At 49.6% G+C, this 17,263-nt stretch overlaps 1 protein-coding gene and 1 long non-coding RNA gene across 6 annotated transcripts in view; one reads left to right on the top strand and one right to left on the bottom strand.

Moving 5' to 3' along the window:
- The first annotated feature begins 2,210 nt into the window (after positions 1 to 2,210).
- LOC149358780 (thioredoxin reductase 1, cytoplasmic-like) overlaps positions 2,211 to 17,263 on the top strand; it is a 29,364-nt gene continuing 14,311 nt past the window's right edge. The window contains exons 1-3 of one of the 2 annotated variants that reach the window (XM_089570978.1): positions 2,211 to 2,565; positions 5,238 to 5,298; positions 16,148 to 16,362. In XM_089570978.1, the coding sequence (XP_089427104.1) occupies positions 2,458 to 2,565; positions 5,238 to 5,298; positions 16,148 to 16,362 (384 nt within the window). In that variant the 5' untranslated portion in view covers positions 2,211 to 2,457. Of the gene's footprint in view, positions 2,566 to 5,237; positions 5,299 to 10,105; positions 10,361 to 16,147; positions 16,363 to 17,263 lie in introns of those variants that run through there. The other variant, XM_089570979.1, reaches the window with a different exon arrangement.
- On the bottom strand, positions 11,749 to 13,613 carry LOC149358781 (uncharacterized). Of its 4 annotated transcripts, none has more exons than XR_016288243.1 (5): positions 12,669 to 13,612; positions 12,465 to 12,526; positions 12,326 to 12,400; positions 12,205 to 12,261; positions 11,749 to 12,091 (listed from the first exon to the last, which is right to left on the bottom strand). It is a non-coding gene; the product is annotated as an uncharacterized LOC149358781 (long non-coding RNA). The 4 variants fall into 4 exon arrangements; XR_016288244.1 differs by having other exon boundaries at positions 13,118 to 13,609; XR_016288241.1 differs by having other exon boundaries at positions 12,326 to 12,526; positions 12,669 to 13,613.

Here is a 17,263-nt window from a genome sequence, read left to right as displayed (position 1 = left end):
ATGCCGGAAAAACTCGAATTGTGCAATTTTTTTCTTCTCATAATTTATACATGAATCTGAGCAGCAAATAGCCCGACTTTTACCCCCCCCCCCCCCCCCCCCCGCATTCCTAAAGGATTGAAACCCGAAATCTAAGGGCCCTATTAATATTTATCATGCACCGAATGCCTCTACCACAGTACATGGAACCATAGTCTTTCAAAAACATTGAAGGACTATGATGGAACTGTAGAAATTCGTTTTCCCATTCAGATTACGCCGAAGAAGCTCGCCGCATAACTGGCACAGTCGGGTAAAAACGCATCGATCATCATCATCATCATCAAAACGTTTATTTCCACCGAAATGAGACTCCTTTTTGGACCCCCCGGCACGCAGGCCTAAGGGAGCCCTACTTAGGAGCCTCGCAAACTAATGGTGAATTCCAATGGCAGATCGGGATCAAGTTTTTCTGCTCGGTTTGGATCAGTCGTATTCCAATGGTAAAATGGGAGCGCGAGTTGTATGTTCCAATGGCAGATCGGGATCAGGCGTAAATCCCGGATCGCTCCGTGGAGCAGCAATACTTGATCCGCCGAAATCGGCAGATTTGACCGGAACCTCGCGTGACGTTTTTTTTTTACGCCGCGTCTGCTTCCGGTCGCGACCGGCAGCAGACGCTTCGTTCCTGTCGTCGCTAAGTGGTGAGCCGGGCACTTTCCAGTCAACAGTGGACGGCAATGATCTTGCTTCGAGCCGTGCGGCACTAATTTTGCTTCATGGAAGTGACAGTTCCGACTCGGGCACTGAAAACTCAGTCCAGCAGTGAAGATTCGTCTGAAACGGACAGCGAGTGTGAAGCTGCCGGCCTGTATATGCCTGCCGCCGGCGTCAGAAAAATGCGCTAATATTCTTTGTTCGCATTCATAACAAGCCCTGGAGTAGAGGAATGTAACAAATGAATCATTTTTGAGGATCGTTGGCCAATACCGAGTTGCTGGTAGAAGTGATAACTGCGATACAAGCAAATTTCTTCCCGATGCCCAGTGCGGCTGGCCTGCTGTCTGCTAGCTCCGCTGTTGGAGGCGTCGCAGAAATCGATCATGTCTTTATTTTATTATGAGACGAGGAACACAGTAAAACGGTGACGCGAGTAGCACCTTTACTACAGCGCTGGCCAATTCCGAAGCGCCCTCAGCTGCGGCATCGATGAAAAACATTTAGGCTTAGCGACGACTACGGCAGCCAGGGAGAAACGTTGGCCGGGGGGCAGCGCAGTTCGTCGCTCGGCGTGTCCGCGGGCGGCGTCGTTGCCGAAAGCTCGACTGTCTCGCTGATTGGTTCAGCGGCTTGCGTCTCGCAGTCGCAAGGCTGGAAAATCGAGCAGCGAGCAACTTGCCTGCGCGTCGTCCGCCACTTCTTTCGTGAACGGTAGGGACAGGCTCACCGGCTCTCCGAAGACCGCGGCCGCATACTCGCGTGTTCACGGAGAGTGGACCATCCTGTCCATACGCTTTGGTTTTGGTTTTACATTACGGCCTTCGTACTACCTCCTTTTTGTTTCGCCGAGACGGCGTCTGTCAACGCGGAGATCGCGCCTCGCGCAACTCCTGTCGCACTCGAACACGAAGCTAGCAGGGCGTCCGCTCCGGCGGCGCGCCTAGTTTCCGCGGTCGCCGCTGCGGCGCTGGCGTCGCGCTCCCGAGGGATCACTGGCATTCCAATCGCAAACTGGGAGGTGGCAAATCTACGCGCTCCGACGCGCTCCGTACGCGATCCGACGGAGCGGTCTCGATCTGCCATTGGAATTCAGCATAAGGTCTGGTGAAGACACATTGTCTCTTCACGGCCTCAGCCGCCAGGCGGATGGCTTGTTGCTGCTTAGCGGGGTCCTCGCTCCGCAGCAAGGTCTCCCAGGCTTCTCTATCTTCTATCTTTTGCTCGGCGCCCGGGCTTCCAGCACATTCCCATATGACATGGTCGAGAGTGCCCCTCTCCCCGCACGTTATGCAATATTGGTCTTTCTCCTCTTTGGAGATAGTTATGTATACCCAGAAAAACGCATCAATGCGTGCGTGGGTCTGGCGTAGAGCTGACGTAAACTGCAGGGTTGCCAGCACCTGAATCATTGAACCGCGGAAGTAAGCGTGGGAATGTTGGGAGCGCCACGGGTTTCCCAGAGCTCAGGCCGGATGGCGCCACCGTCGCACACGTTGCTTTTCGTTTTTCCGGGAAGATCGCAGCAACGGGGCGTATCGGGCGGACTTGCCCGCGTTTGCCGACTGCGCCACCGCGCCGTTGCTCGCAAACGTGTTTCGCGCGCGCACCGCCGCGCCAGTGCGTTCTTCGCGGGCAAAGGCGTGTGGGGGAATTTCATTCATACTGGCACTTCTCGGCATGTCAGCCCTCTCTGCACGCGTATAGTACCGTAGATTTGTGTGGCTTTCGCGGGCCGTGTACCTTGCTGAAGCAAGCACGATGCCGCCGATTCACAATGGCACCGACCCAAAGGACACAATAGAGAAGATTATCAAAGGCAACAAAGTGGTGATCTTCAGTGTTTCAAATGACCCGACATGCGCACAGGTAAGATTTTTTTGTACTACAACATCATGTTTTTCATTGCTTACTTCCTGCAAAGGCCGATTTCGTCAGAATGCGCCAACCCGGCGCTAATATGAGTTTGCTGCGTTGACGCCGTTGTTTAACAGAATCCACACGTGCGGAAAATTGCCAGCGGCTCCCATCCTGCCCGGTTTCTCGCGTTTTTAACTGCCTCAGAGGAAACTGTGTGTTAAGTTTTCGTCACACTGAATAATGTATTTCCCGTAATACATGTCAATCCCGACCGGTTGAAATTCAGTATCTAGTACGTTGACATTCCTGGCCTGTTCACTCGGTCTTTTCTTTGGAATAACAATTTTTCTCTCAGATTCGGCGGGCGTGAACATGTATGTGTTGCTGATATTGACATTTCAGGCTAAAATGGAGCGGCGGGATACGACAGCTGCGCATTGTGTGCGCACGTACTACTACACCGTCCGGGCTCGGCATATCCGCCGTACCTTTTGCGTCTGTGATTTGTGAAAGGGGGCTACAAAATAGCGAAATGTCTCTTAAATGTGGCGTCCAGTTTACCGGCATACGCTGGTATCTCAGAACTACTGCTTAAAAATTGAGTTTTGACGCAGCCAGTACAAAAGCGCATTGCGCGGTTCGTGAGAAACCCTTCAAGGACACGGCCGCGCACTCGGCTTCTTCCTAGGGCTTGGCGCCGGGAAATCCTGGATCCGTCTGGCATGTTTGCTCCCTCTCCAAGAAAGAGTATCCGTACGGCTCTGAATCATTAAAGCCGACACCGTCTCCGCCTGCGGTCGATGTCGAAACCGGTGCCCTTTCACTTAATGCGCTGGCTTTTTCCATTAAGTAGGCGGACCCTTACTGTGCGTGTTCTGTGCTCATTTATTCAGCAGTGGACAGCTACCTGGCGTGACGTTGCTTCTGCGCTGACTTGCCGAGTTTAGCATGGGCCGGCTAGCTTCTTGTTCTTTGCTTGGTGCTCGGTACACGCATAATAAATGTCATTGATCCTTCTCGTCGCGCAATCGATCTTCGCTAGAGTGCGCGTTGCATGGTTGCTTCTATTTGACCTAACAGTGTTCCTTTAAGTAGCCATAAAAATATTAATCACACATTAAAAACAAACATATGTTGCCGCACTTAGGCAGTTTTGTATCGTTTACTGTTCCAGCTTGTATTGAGCCGTCCTGTGTCAACACGTTGAAAGCGACGCGGGAGCACCACATTTTAATTTTTTTTTTATGCGGTGCAAATTGAAGGACCTATGTCGGCAATCATCTGGCGCAAAAAAGCGGGTCGTGTACAAAACACGTGAAACTCTCCGTGCATCAAAGCGCTGAAATACGAAAAAAAAAAAAAAACTAATGTCCCTGTCATGAGATACGATCGAGTTTTTGCGAATTGCTGCATATAACGAAGCGACCATTTTGATCTGTGTAAAGGGGGCGCGCGGGACAGCGTACTCTACGTGCGGGGGCTGTATACTCTGTTCTGAATTTGCCATGCCCTTAGCGCATTGGAAAGGAAGTTCGTTTTCATCAAACGGAAATCATTGTGCAGCGTTTAGGTTCATCTTAGCACAATGGAGAAGAGGGGAAATCGCGCACCTTCATGACTGATGCCTGCTGGTTGGAATAACAACGCCTCGACACTAATAAATGGGGAATTTTAAGAAATAGTTGCACTCGGTCCCGCTACTCTCATCACTTCTCACGTCTTTTTCACTTTACCTGCGCCCTTCAACCCTCTTTACCGTCCCTAACAACGGGACTCAGGAATCCGTCCAAGGCGAGAGCTACGACGCCTTTCCCTTTCTCATGAGTCTTAATTAATGTTTGCTTTGCTTTTTTTGATGCTATGATCATCTCGATTTCGCCACCCTTTTATGTGTTTCAATGACTGTTTGTGCCCTTTTGACTTGTCCACATAAGAAGCCCGTGATCGCAACGTATTTGTTAAAGTGACTTATTTGCTACTCTTGCATCTTCCTCCCATCCTCTTATCGATTTAATCGCTTGGTCTCTGAGAAAGCATTGGGCGATCTATTATCGCTTAATACCGCTGCGTACCGTTAAAGTAAAATGCAAGCAAATTTGTCCCTTTGTGTGCGCATTCTGTGACGGCTATCCCCTGTGGCTGTGTCATTCACGGATAAATCGTGCACTATTTCAGTGCTTTTGCATCGCACTTAAATGGAATATGGAGAAGCGGAGGTGCCATTTCCTTTATCCGGTTTCGCTAGGTGTGTCAGCGTCCGCTTGCTCTGTGTCGATGCAGGGAAGTTTGATGGCGAATCCCAGTTGGCGATCCGGAGCAGCTCTCCGGATCGCCAGTTGGAGTTCGATATCAAAGAGCTTGTTCTTTGAACATCGCCTTTGCGCATCAGTCATTAGTAAACAGGGCATAATAGAAGAAAGCAATAGCGCGTGACGCACCTGGAATCGTTGAGCAGTGCAGCCAAAAGTTCTGGTTGGCGGGACATTCTCAGATATGCGTACGGTCATGACAAGGGAGTTCAGTTATTTTCACGACAGCGCAGTTGTGTGTCCTTCTTGTTCTGGTCCTTTGTCTGCAAGCGCTGTTTTTTCTCAAGAGTAAAAGATGCTGGGGAACAAAAACATGTATCTCACTGTAAGAGCTTGTTCCGCCAGTAAATGGCTTCTTTTTATCTTTTCCAGACGAAGGAGCTCTTCAGCAGCCTTAACGAGCCCTACCTGGCGATCGAAGTTGACGAGGACGGTGAGTTGAAGTTGCAGACAGTAAAGTTTTCACGCGTTCCTGGGGCTTATTTTGTTTGCTTACGTCTGCGCGTGTATGCACCTTCGGTATTCGCTGTGTCATATACTTAAACCCGACAGAAGAAACAGAAAAAGTGTTGCACATTTTCCTCGTTTTGCTAAAGCACTTGTGAAGGTTTGTCGCTGTTTGACCATACCAGTAGCGAAATTCTCTTTCGAAATGCAGCCATCATCGATTGATTGATTGATTAATTGCACGATGCGGATTCGTGGGCGTACCATACTCGTGCGCTACTCGTAACTAAAAGCGTGCTCTGGCATCACTTGCGGTCATTAACGCAACGGTTCGAAAGAAATACAGATTTCGCACCAATCTGCGTGCCGTCTCCAACCACGTGACGTAATAAGGTTGTTTGAAGAGTTGGAACCTTAGCTTTTGACGTTAACGATATCCGCTAAAGCCCATCGCGACGACGTTACACCGGAAACATTGTCGGTTAAACATCTGCAAAGCTCGTTTCGATATCTTTCCCTGCATCGCCCTCGCTAGCGGCCCTTTCATGACGAATATGCGCGTCATACGTTTGTCTCTTGTGTATGCTATCTCTTACGTGCCGGCCGGAGATATGGGGCTTATCTCTTGCGGCCTGCAGGTACGTGGGCTGTCTGTGCCGGATAACGCACGCTCAAGGGGTGGACTGCGAAGCTTTGCGGCGCCAATGTCCAGCTGCCTCTTAGGGTGTCATATGGAGTCAGGACACCGTTTCAGGCCTTTACACCCCCTCCCCTCTCGTAAGGAGGGTAAAGCGCGTTAGTGGTCGCGTTGTAAAATATAAATGTAAAAAAGACGTGCCATATATTTTTTTTAATCTCCGGCCATCCTCATCCATAAACGTTTTTCTATCAATGATTAGCCGAGCATCGGGGAGCATTGCTACACCGTGTGTGTTCTTGTAGCTTGGTAGCAATATCAAGGGGAGACGAGACCCTGCGAATACAAAGCAAACACAGGTTGGGGGAAGGGGTGCAGTGTAGGGCATCTGCGGCACGCCGGTCTCACGAAAGCGCAGTTGCCTTTTATCGTAGCACACGGATGTGCTACTCACGTCAAGGGCCTTGACGCGCAGTAAAAATATCGGCACGTAAGGAAGTCCTGGCGCTTATGGGAACGCACTGTACCGAGCTTCCGCCGTGTGAATTGCACTTTCGCCTGCCGGAAAAACGGAAATTAGTTCGAACGCCTGCACAGATCTTCGATGAACGCAGTGTATGGCTGCATGCAGCTGTCCTTTATGCCGTGGCATCCCGTAGGCCAACCACTGGATCGGCCGAGTCTCAGGCACGATGCGAAACGTTGTATACGGCTGTGTCGTGGGTTTTCTTTTTTACTTCATCTCTAAGCGGAGCGCACTGAACTCGGTGTCAAAGGCTGCATTATGTTGGTGACGTTACAACGGCGACAGATGACCAGATTTTAGAGCACTCCAGATAAGCCAACATTATTTTGACACAGACCGTTGATTAAGCGACTTTAGCGTTAAAACTACGCACTATTGTGAATAAAGTCGCCAGGACCCGGGAAAAGCGATCTAGGCGCATCTGTCACTCCTGTCAACGAACATCTGTTTTCACTGCACCATATTGGAGCGCATGAATCCCGCTATCGCTTCCGCAAGTTAGGCTTTGATAACTGCCTACTAACGGAGCTATCGGCTTTTGTTCCCGGTTATGCGTCCTGGAGTCTTTTGTCCATGATAGTACATATGCGCGGCGTTGTTGTAAAGAACAAGCTGAGGCGTTCTCGTAATGTCACGTTTAGCTTCAGCTGTTAAGAGAGTCTTGTATATGTGTGCGAGTCATGTATACGCGATTAAGTGGTGCAATGGGTCAATCATATCACCGATGACAGTAGGTCATGTGAGCGCACTATGCGATAACGTCATGTCACGCGGTTTATGGTTTACGGGGGTTTAACGTCCCGGGAGGGGGAGCCTAGCATTTACCCCTAACTCTTTAAAGCGCGCTTGCTCACAGTGCTGCTTGCTTGTTTTTGTGGCAAAACCGAATTCAGTTCGCTCACGGCTCATTAACCATTTCCGCGGTGGGCGTCCTTACCGCGAGCTTAGGAAGCTTCGGCGAGTGGGAAACGTCTCCAGTGTCCGCGCGCATGGATTTCTGCAAATGAGCCGTGTCTGGCACTGCGAGCAAGTTGTACGTATACCGCCGTCCGCCGTGCGGCTTTCTCTAACCTCGTTCGTTACAGGCTGCTAAACTGCTTTCTAGCGAGCGCAGTCGTCGACGCGAGGCCGTATGCTCGGTCCGCCTCGTTGACCTTGGCACTCATTCGCGAGTTCTGTCGGTCCAGTGGTTTTGCGTCTCGTGTCAAAGTCATGCTTATGGTCACGGCGAGAACCTTTCTGAGGCTGGTATCAACCGTTTCTGCCCGCGAATACGTGAAAGGTAGGTGAACGCGTTTAGTGCTCAAAGTAACCCGTGTGGGTTTCGAAAGCAAACACACAACAAAAAAAGGAAAACTAGGCAAGGAAAGTAAGCCTTTGGGAGTGCATCGTCGGTTGCATTAGACCGTTGGCGCGATCCACAATCTGATACCGTGGTCCGCTTACGCGGGAGCCTTACTGCGCCTGAAAAAATGAAAATTGGTTTTTGATAGATAACTTTTATTTCCACCGATGTAGGAGGCCCCCTACTCCCCCTCCCTGGCACTCAGGCCTAGGGGGAAGGGAGTCGGGACCTCCGCGACTAAAGACTGGCGAAGATACATTGGCTTCGCGGCTTCAGCCGCCAGGCGGACAGCTCGTTTCTGGTCGGCGGGGACCTCGCTTCGCAGAAGGGCCTCCCAGACTGCTCTACTTATAATATTGTCCTCAGCGCCCGGGGATCCGGGGCATTGCCAAATTATGTGATGTGAAGGAAATGATGGAGCAACTGTCTCGCATATCTCGGTGGACACCTGAACCGCGCCGTAAGGGAAGGGATAAAGGTGGGAGTGAAAGAAGAAACGAAGAAAGAGGTGCCCTAGTGGAGGTCTCCGGAATAATTTAGACCACCTGGGGATCTTTGACCTGCACTGCAGACATCCTACAGCACAGGGGCGCCTTTTACATTTCGCCTCCATCGAAACGCGGCCGCCGCGGTCGGGTTCGAACCCGGGTACTGCGGCTAGGCAAACGAGAGTGGCAGGTATTGGGGCCCCTTCTGTACAGGGTGGCTAGAGCTGCCATCCTACCATGGGGCCATCTGCTGTGAAAGCACTGCATTTTGCTGTGAAAACATATATTAGGAGTGCGGTTACATGGATGATTGCACGATAACGAGGTAGGAGAGCCGCTAAATGCCACGTCGAGAGTTTTCTGGTGCCGGCAGCGGACAGAGAACATGCGAGCAAGAAGCTTCCATGCTGTAGTTCAACGCTTGCAGGACCGTGGCAGCGCATCTGATATCAAGCGGCGAACCTTTATTTCCAGAAAGGCGATTTTGCTAGATTACTAAAGACCAGTGTAAATACTAAATACGAGGCACTGTTGGGTAACAAACAAGTGAAGTGGGTGGTTTCGAGCCTACCACGTACCACCTGTGGTCACGTGGTACAGGTGGTCCTGGGAGCAGGTGCACACCTCTTCGCAACGGGAGAGAACGAAAGTGTGGGAGTGGTGTGGTTTAGGGCAGCGGGAGAGAATGGAACGAGTGGGAGTGCTTTATGATGCACATGAAGCATACACACGTTCAGGTTGGAAGAGCGGAGGCGGTATCGATCCTTGTCCCGCCCCCTTTAATGGTTGGCACCCGGAAATAAGTTCCTCGCTTGCGCGGCGCGAAGAGTTGACGCAACGAGCGGGTCCCGATGAGGCAGCAGCGTCGTGAACGGGTTGTGCTTTTTCTTTTTGTCTTGCTGTTTAAGTCACGTTCCCGGCCAAGGCCACGCTGCGCCACGCGTCTAAACGAGCTATACGGGGTGGCCATTGCGTGAGCGCGGGCGCACGCAGCTGCGATTTCAAACTTGTTAGGAAGAAAAAAAAAGAAAAAAAAAGATGCAACGCTCTGTCTGCTGGATGCGCGCCAACACGGGCAGCGAATAGAGGCGTTGGACGCAGTGCAGCTGCCTTCGGACTAAAACGGAAACTGGCTTGGGCCCGACTACACGCCTTGCGATGTTGTTAGGCATCGGTAACTTTAACAGACGTATAACAGCAAATTCCCCTGCCAGCTTCCTGGTTGAGAGAGAGGAGAGCCGATCATTAATGGGCGTGGGCCCTATTAACGACGGCTTGCAGTCGGGTGATAGAAAATAAGGCGGAGCTGTCGGCAGCAAGGAAATGCTCGAAAGTTCCCTTGCACAGAAGAACGTATATATTGTCGTATGTGTGAATTGCCGATACTGTACACGATTCCGCAACTATAGCCGAAATGACAAGCGTTCCAGTAACTTGCGTAAATACTTACCCAGAGTCTTCGCACGCTCGCGAACGGGCAATATCGACCGGGTTTCGTTCAGAAGCACCGGGAGCGAGAGTGAAAACGCAAACGTGGTTCATTGAACGGTTCCTAAATTGCCTCTCTTGACCACTACAAAGAAAGGACGCTGGGGTACACGCGCGCACTTGGCGGCCCGGAGAAAAGTCGTTTTCGATGACTTCCTCCCATGACGTCTGCGGTGCGCCATCGGCCGTGACGTGACCGCCCGACGCGTTGTCGTTGGACATGCGGTCACCATGCACCGGCGCGCGTCAATGCTGTCACGAGGGCGGAGATGGGGTGTCGCGGGTTCGCGCATACGTTGCCCGGTCGCCCGGACAACGTGTGCGGGGAGCCGGGTACGTCGTCGGCAGGCGAGGAGTGAGCTGCAGGGGCGTCGAGAATCGATGTGGTGGTGGTGGGAGCCGCGCGCGGTTTGTTGGCGGCTCCCCCGCGGCCGCCGGGCATGCCCAGGCTGCTCCCCGCCATCTGCTGCCATGTGGCCGTCGAGGAATCCGCGCTGGACATTGCGCCGCCCCCGACGGCGTCGACGGTCTGCTCGGACGAGCCTCTGCTCCTGGGCTTCGACGGTACGGCCGAGGACGTTGCTGGTTAGAAAGGAGTCTAGGAGCCCTGCGTGCTCTGGCTTCGAGTTGTTTCGCTTGAGCCTGTTGAGAGCGGCGGCGATAGTATCTGGCACGAAAATGTTCAAAGGCGCACACGACTTTCTCGGTGTATTCGTATTTGGGGCACTTATTGTGGCGTTTCTGATACACAAGCCCGTGTGCAGCCGTGAGCAATACGAGAGCGAGCAAAGTTATTACAGTTTTTTCCTATTTTCTAACTCCTCTTGGTGTACATTGTTGTGTGGGGAAGAAACGGGCTGGCTAACAAAGAGGGTACAGCTTAAGTTAAGGACAACGCAGCGAGCTATGGAAAGAAAAATGATAGGTGTAACGTTAAGAGATCGGGAGCGGGCGGAGTGGGTGAGAGAACAAACGCGCGTTAATGATATCCTAGTTGAAATCAAGAGAAAGAAATGGGCCTGAGCAGGGCATATAATGCGAAGGCAAGATAACCGCTGGTCCTTAAGGGTAACAGAGTGGATTCCAAGAGAAGGCAAACGTAGCAGGGGGCGACAGAAAATAAGGTGGCCGGACGAGATGATGAACTTTGCGGGGTTACGGTGGCCGCAACTGTCGAAGGGCAGGGTTAATTGTAGAGACATGAGAGAGGCATTTGCCCTGCAGTGGGCGTAGCTGATGGTGATGATGATGATGATTGGTGTATAACATCCAAAAGTCATTCACAGATTTAATGGAGAAATAACCTAAAAACTCGCGGTTTTGTGAAAAAAATTTGTTCCCTCTCATATTGTACACGACTGTATGCCTGCGTTTTGCGCTTGCCGTGTATGGTTTTGGTTGTGGAAGCGAGCAGTTTCGCTAGAGGCTGACCGAGTGCTGTGCCAGCTGACGGGCAGGGCGTCAAGACACATGATATTTTCGGTCGATCGATACGTATGTAGGGCACTCGCCCCTTATTTCCTGACATCATAGGAACCTGTTGAAATGGCGGATTCAGAGGTTTCACTTTCGCAGAATGAGGCCTCGGTCGTCGCGTGCTAGAGATCTGGTAGTGAGAGTACGGGAACATGGAAGAAAGCAAAGCAGGACCGTAGTACTTTACAATCGTAGCCTTTTAAAACTTGTTGACGTGGTGTGGCAGGACTGTGCGACAGTAATTTCTGAAATACTATGGTGTTTTCTGAAATTAGACGTTATTAGCGTGAACTGAACCGTCTCCCCAATCAACCACTGTACGTCCAGTGGACGTACTATGTACGTCCCTTAACGGATGTACGGATATCCGTGGGAGATCCGCCGACCTCCGACGGATCTCCGAGGGACGTCCGACGGAGGTACATTTGTAACTGGAAAGATCTCCCACGGACATCCTATACGGATATCCGCGGATATCCGCCGCGGACCTAAAGAGGACATTGGCATGTTGCAGGCCTTGGTGACTGCAGCCACTAATATAACTGTCATATACTAAATGAGTTTATATACAAGCCCACAAAGTGTTTTATATCAGGCACAGGCCTCATCGTACATCAAATGCATATGCCTATAGGAAGCAACCAAACACAAAGCAAGTTGTCTTAAAATCAAACAATTTTATTAAAGGCTTTAACGCATGCTTTCAACCTTCAAGAAGCATTCTTCACGCTTGACACTGGAAGAGGTCCCATGCAATAGGACGGGTTACTGTATGCAGGTTGTATTCTCATGTTGAATCTGTTGTAAAAAAGTTTTTCCCTGGAAAACAAACAAAAATGCAAAAATACTGTCACTGAAAGGGTACATGATTTTTGCAATTCAAGATACTGCCACTGAAGATCATAATAAAAAATACCATAGCTAAAACATACCTGCTGACTATGTCACACATTCGCAACCATCAATTGCACGAAATGTCCACACACGTGCTGCAAAGGAAAAGATGAAGAGTGCATGAAGGGAGCTGATAATTTCAACACACTTTGAACTTACATGTAGACCAATGCTCTGCAGCGCAAGCTACAACACGGTTGCTCTGAATGGGCTGGTCACGTCCGTGCAGCAACCCTGAGGGAACAAGTGGACAGGTTGTGAGTGGGCAACATGCACTTACACTGCAACTTATACATACCTGTTGACACTACGATGTGGCACATTTGCAACAATCAATTGCACGAGCTGTCCACATACACGCTGCAAGGAAAAGGATGAAAAATTAATTTAAACGCAAATTACTGTGCTGTAGATGGCTGGAAACATCCATTTGACAAGCCTAGTGTTGAAACAAGTTGATAAGCTGTGAAGGTAGACGAATTTTACATTATTTTCAACCTACCTGCACTTTCCATGGCATGACATAATTTAGGCACCAATACACTCCGCAGGCGGGCCACATACACACCGCAATGACAGCAAGAAAATAAGAAATCAGTCGCGAAGCACCGCAAAACACACACAGCCCCGACATTATCCTTTTCGTGCGTTCTGTTTTATCGCTATTAAGAACTTACCTACAACTGCCTTAAGATTCACACCATGCATGTGTACACCTCGTCTCAATTTTTTTCGTAGTGTAGAACGAGAGAGGCGCGATGCACTGGCTTACGGAGCTTCGCGACAGGCTCGCGAACGCGGGCAAACACGTTTGCGGCAGCTACCGCATCGTACTTGTAACTTCCACTCCAGTGCAAACAATTAAGTTGTGCAAGTGAGCATAATATGCTACAGCATTTTGCTCATCCCACGGCAACATCATCAAAGTAATCTTCAAGCACAGTTACTTACTTGCAAGTTATAACACGCCGCTTCTTTCATCCGAGGCAACAAAGAGTCGGGTGCAGTACGACGTCAGGGCTATTTCACGAAAGCTTCTGGTGCAGAAGAAGGTCTTGTCGAGCACATAGGTTATTGATCACATTTATAGCACAGCCAAGCAACCGCAGAACAAACAAACCGCATACTGTAGCAAAAATAAAGGTCGAAAGAAGCACGATGCCACGAAAAACTACGCAAAGATCGCACCGTTGTGCACCGTGCCGCCCGCGCCGGAACTGGTGGCTGACGGATTGGATTGGATCGACTTTAAGTACTGTCGTCCTGCCGCGGCTTCTGGCAGGAGTTTAGTTTTCATGGAAGGCAGCATGCCTCGGTTACCTCGGCGGAATGCTGGAAGAGAAAAGGGCATTGATAGCAGAAAGTCACGCAATTAGTTTAATTCAGGTTCTTTCATATCAGCACCATCTTCGAGTGATGTTAATTGATTAATCCGAATATGCAACTAATTGCCGGTATAAAAATTTGATGGGCTGAATTTGTCGTTTGCAAAATAGAATTTCTTTTCATTTTTTTATGTGACGAAAAACAAAATATGTATGTGACGTCGTAAGTTCACATCCCTACAGGCATATTCACGGATACCCGTCGGACATCCGTCCGCGGATATCCGCCAGCCATCCGATAACGAACGTCCTTTGGACATACTCCGAATCTCCGATGCGTATGTCCGGATATGGACGTCCGTAGGCATGCCCTACGGACATCCCCACCTGGCACTGGAGATTCGGATCTTAATCGTACGTACTACGGATATCCGTGGTTGACTGGGTCTCTATTGTCCTTCCGAGGACATTGTTGGGAATCATTTCGCCCGCGCTCAGAGCGCGTCAGCTGGTGCGCTGAATGAAGCGCGACGGCCTTGGCACGCGCGTACAGCTGTTCTGATTTCTCGTCGCAAACATGCAGCCCTCCTTTGTGCAGCTTATTGGCGGGTGATGATTTCAAAATGGCTGCCGTTGTTCGCGTCAAAAGAAAGAACTTGTTACAAGATCTGTTCATGGGCTTGTGGACTTCTAATACCTTCGCGCAGGTTTCTGTGCATGGAGCATGCATATGACTGACTCGCTGGTACCGCAAAAAGATATATCTGTAGGGGTGTAGACATTCACAGCGCTTGTTCCTGTGTATTCTTCGTCTCGTCCCCGTTTGTTCGCGCTGTTTTTTTTGCATAATGTATCACCAACTCGCCCGCTTAACTATCCTGTTGTTACATTCAAGAAATTGGATCAAAATGAAGCGATGTTTTGTCGTGTATTGAAAGGCACAAGAAAAATTATGGTCACCCGAAGGCATGCTTTTGTGCGGTCCCTCTGTTCTTGCCTCAGTTCAGACGCTCTGTTTGCGTCGTTGTATAGCACTGAAATGCTAGCCAAAATCAGGCATATTTAATTTTGTGGTACAGAGCTGATAAAATATTAAAAGGCCAGCGTGTATACGTCAGCGACATCTTGACAGTCAGCCTATCTACTTGAAAAATTAAATAAAATAAAAATTAAAACTAAATAAAGTAAGGGTATGACGCGATCGCGTGAATGGGTTAATCCCCATATATGCGGAATTGGTCATTCTCAACTTCACAATCCGATGGGCAGGTTGCGATGGCGCCACAAGGTCACGTGGTCACGTGACCTCGGTGGCCCACTTAGGTTGCTTCTCCGGGGATTTTTCGTTCACGACGACGACGACGCCTGATTTTCTGCAGAACGGGAACTTCGACGCTTTCGCGTTAAAACACTGTTGCACAGACCGGCGTATCATGCCGTTTCGAGTCTGCGGCGAATCGAGGAGGTCATATTTTGCACCATTTCCGCGCGTTAGTCGCCCTACTGTCTACACTCGGCACCCCATGGTTCCTGCGCCCACTAAAGAGGACGCCATTGAGCAGCCATTGCACGGTCGCGCGCTTTTGACCAACCGTTTCCATGCTGCACTAGGATGAAGCTCCCGGTCGCTTTTCTTTTTCTTTTCGCTCCACCGCGACGCCCGGCGATGTAGCCAAGGTTCGATCGGCGGTGGAGCCGAGCGGTCGCCGCTGAGTCTTGACCGCGAGCATGTCTGCGCAGAAACGAGATGACACCGCGCCCACTTCGCCTGATTCGCCATCTTCGCCGCCAGTGTCACCGCCGTCGTCACCATCATCTCCACCGCCATCATCATCATCGTCTTCGTCAGCTGTTATGTCGCCGGGTAGTTGCACAATAGTTGCACATAACGAGCGTGGTGCTGCGCGGACGTCCGTTTGAGCCAGCTGCAAGCTTTGTTTGTCTAACCTACGCGTTGCCTGCAGTGTCCTGTGACGTCAGCACTTACCTTTTTTTTATTATTATTACCCCGCGGTTTGACGGCCTTCGTGCATCTGCGACAGCTTTCTGATTTTGCCTTGCTCAGCTGCTAGCGATATGTGGCATGTCCCCACACTTGTGCTTTACTTTGCAACAGATGTAATGTTTAGGAGATTATTTGCTTCTTAACTGTTCAGTGAGGATGTCATCCCGCTGTGTGCTCAAGGGGTATACCTGCATAACCTAATGTCATATAAGTGTAGGCTGTTGCTATTTTCTATTTGTCTGGCTCTTGTTTGTTCTTTAAAAGGCCACCAGGCAAGTTACTAGGTAGTTATTGAGCTCTGCTGTGCTAGCAAATGTTTTTTTTTTTTTATCGTGTACCGAAAATACAAAATCCCTTGCAAGATGTGCATTAAATATTCTAGTTCTTCGGCACTGTGCAGCTGCATAGATAGCAAATAAAAGGTGCAGCCACCTATTCAGGAACCTGAGCAAACATTTATAATCACTTGCTGTGAGATAGAATTAAATAGCTTATGTCACACTTTTTGTAATGACCCTCTACTGAGGGCCTCGGCTTACAGCATGCTTCTTCCTCTGTAGCTCGTCTCTCTAGAGAAGAGCCAATACTTATTAAGTGGCATGTTCTGTGCCATGGGCAACTTTTTAAACTTTGTACTTCTGTTATGTCCAGGCTACGGACCACCGATCCAGGAGGCACTGAGCCAGAAGACAGGGCTGTCCGGTGTGCCTCAGGTGTTTGTTGGTGGAGAGCTCGTTGGTGGCAGTGAAGACACCGCCACCGCCCACCAGACAGGCGCACTGGGGCAACTGTTGACCAATGGTGTCTCCTACGACTATGACCTTGTGGTCATTGGCGGAGGATCCGGCGGCTTAGCTGCTTCTAAGGTAAGCCTGCAGCGCTCACAGTAAGGAAGGACTTATTGTGCTGTGGCAGGAATGCTAGCATAAGCTGCTGTACTGTCATGTTGTCTCATAAGTTTTTTGTGCACGGCACGATTGACAACAGGCAAAAAGTGTGCGCCACTTTGGCTTGTTCTAGTTGGCTGCACAGACTAAGCAAAAAGCAGAGTATTATGTCTTACTTAAGATGCTCATTATTTTACTTGTTGCTAGTACCGACCCAAGCTGAATTAGAGTTGTGTAGTTGGTGCTGCGAGAGGCAGTGCCATTCACCAGAGTTCTGTCTCAGTTACAAGGTTTCTCTTGAAACATGCTATGAGGTTTTCTCTGGAAGATGTTACACAGCACTGCTCTAGGCATTGGAAGGTGATGGGCTCGTGGCTTTGCAGGGAACATCACTAAAGACATACTAAATCTATACACTAAAGTTATACACTAAGCATACATACGCGGCGTTTTTGAACACTGCAGATTCCAGAACGAAACATAGTAAGCACTTTAATGAATATGCAAATTTTTCTTCTTTCCTCAAACCATCCGAGATTGGATCCTGCTACCAAATAATGTTACCTGCACACATTTAGGTGCCTTTTTAGATGGCTTGTCGCACCTAGCTTGGAAGCAAGTGCCGTGATTTCGACTTGTTTGCTTTTCTTTTTTTTTTCTTACTTTCACTGTTTTCATGATTGTAAGTTTTCGTTCGTTTGTTTGTTTCATTTGGTCCGCAGAAACCATAGTGTATGGATTTTTTTAGTCCCTTTCCTAATACAGCTTCCCACATGAGGCTAACAGTGTGCTGAAAATGAATAAAAATAAATAAAATTAAATAAACGCCTGGAAACATAAAAACTGAGTTTAATGGTTTGAAAGCATGGCTGCGAGCAGC

This window comes from Amblyomma mixtum, chromosome 2, assembly GCF_055824585.1.
Source record: "Amblyomma mixtum isolate Tamu chromosome 2, ASM5582458v1, whole genome shotgun sequence".
Classification (NCBI taxonomy): domain Eukaryota; kingdom Metazoa; phylum Arthropoda; class Arachnida; order Ixodida; family Ixodidae; genus Amblyomma; species Amblyomma mixtum.
This window is presented reverse-complemented; position numbering and strand designations above follow the sequence as displayed.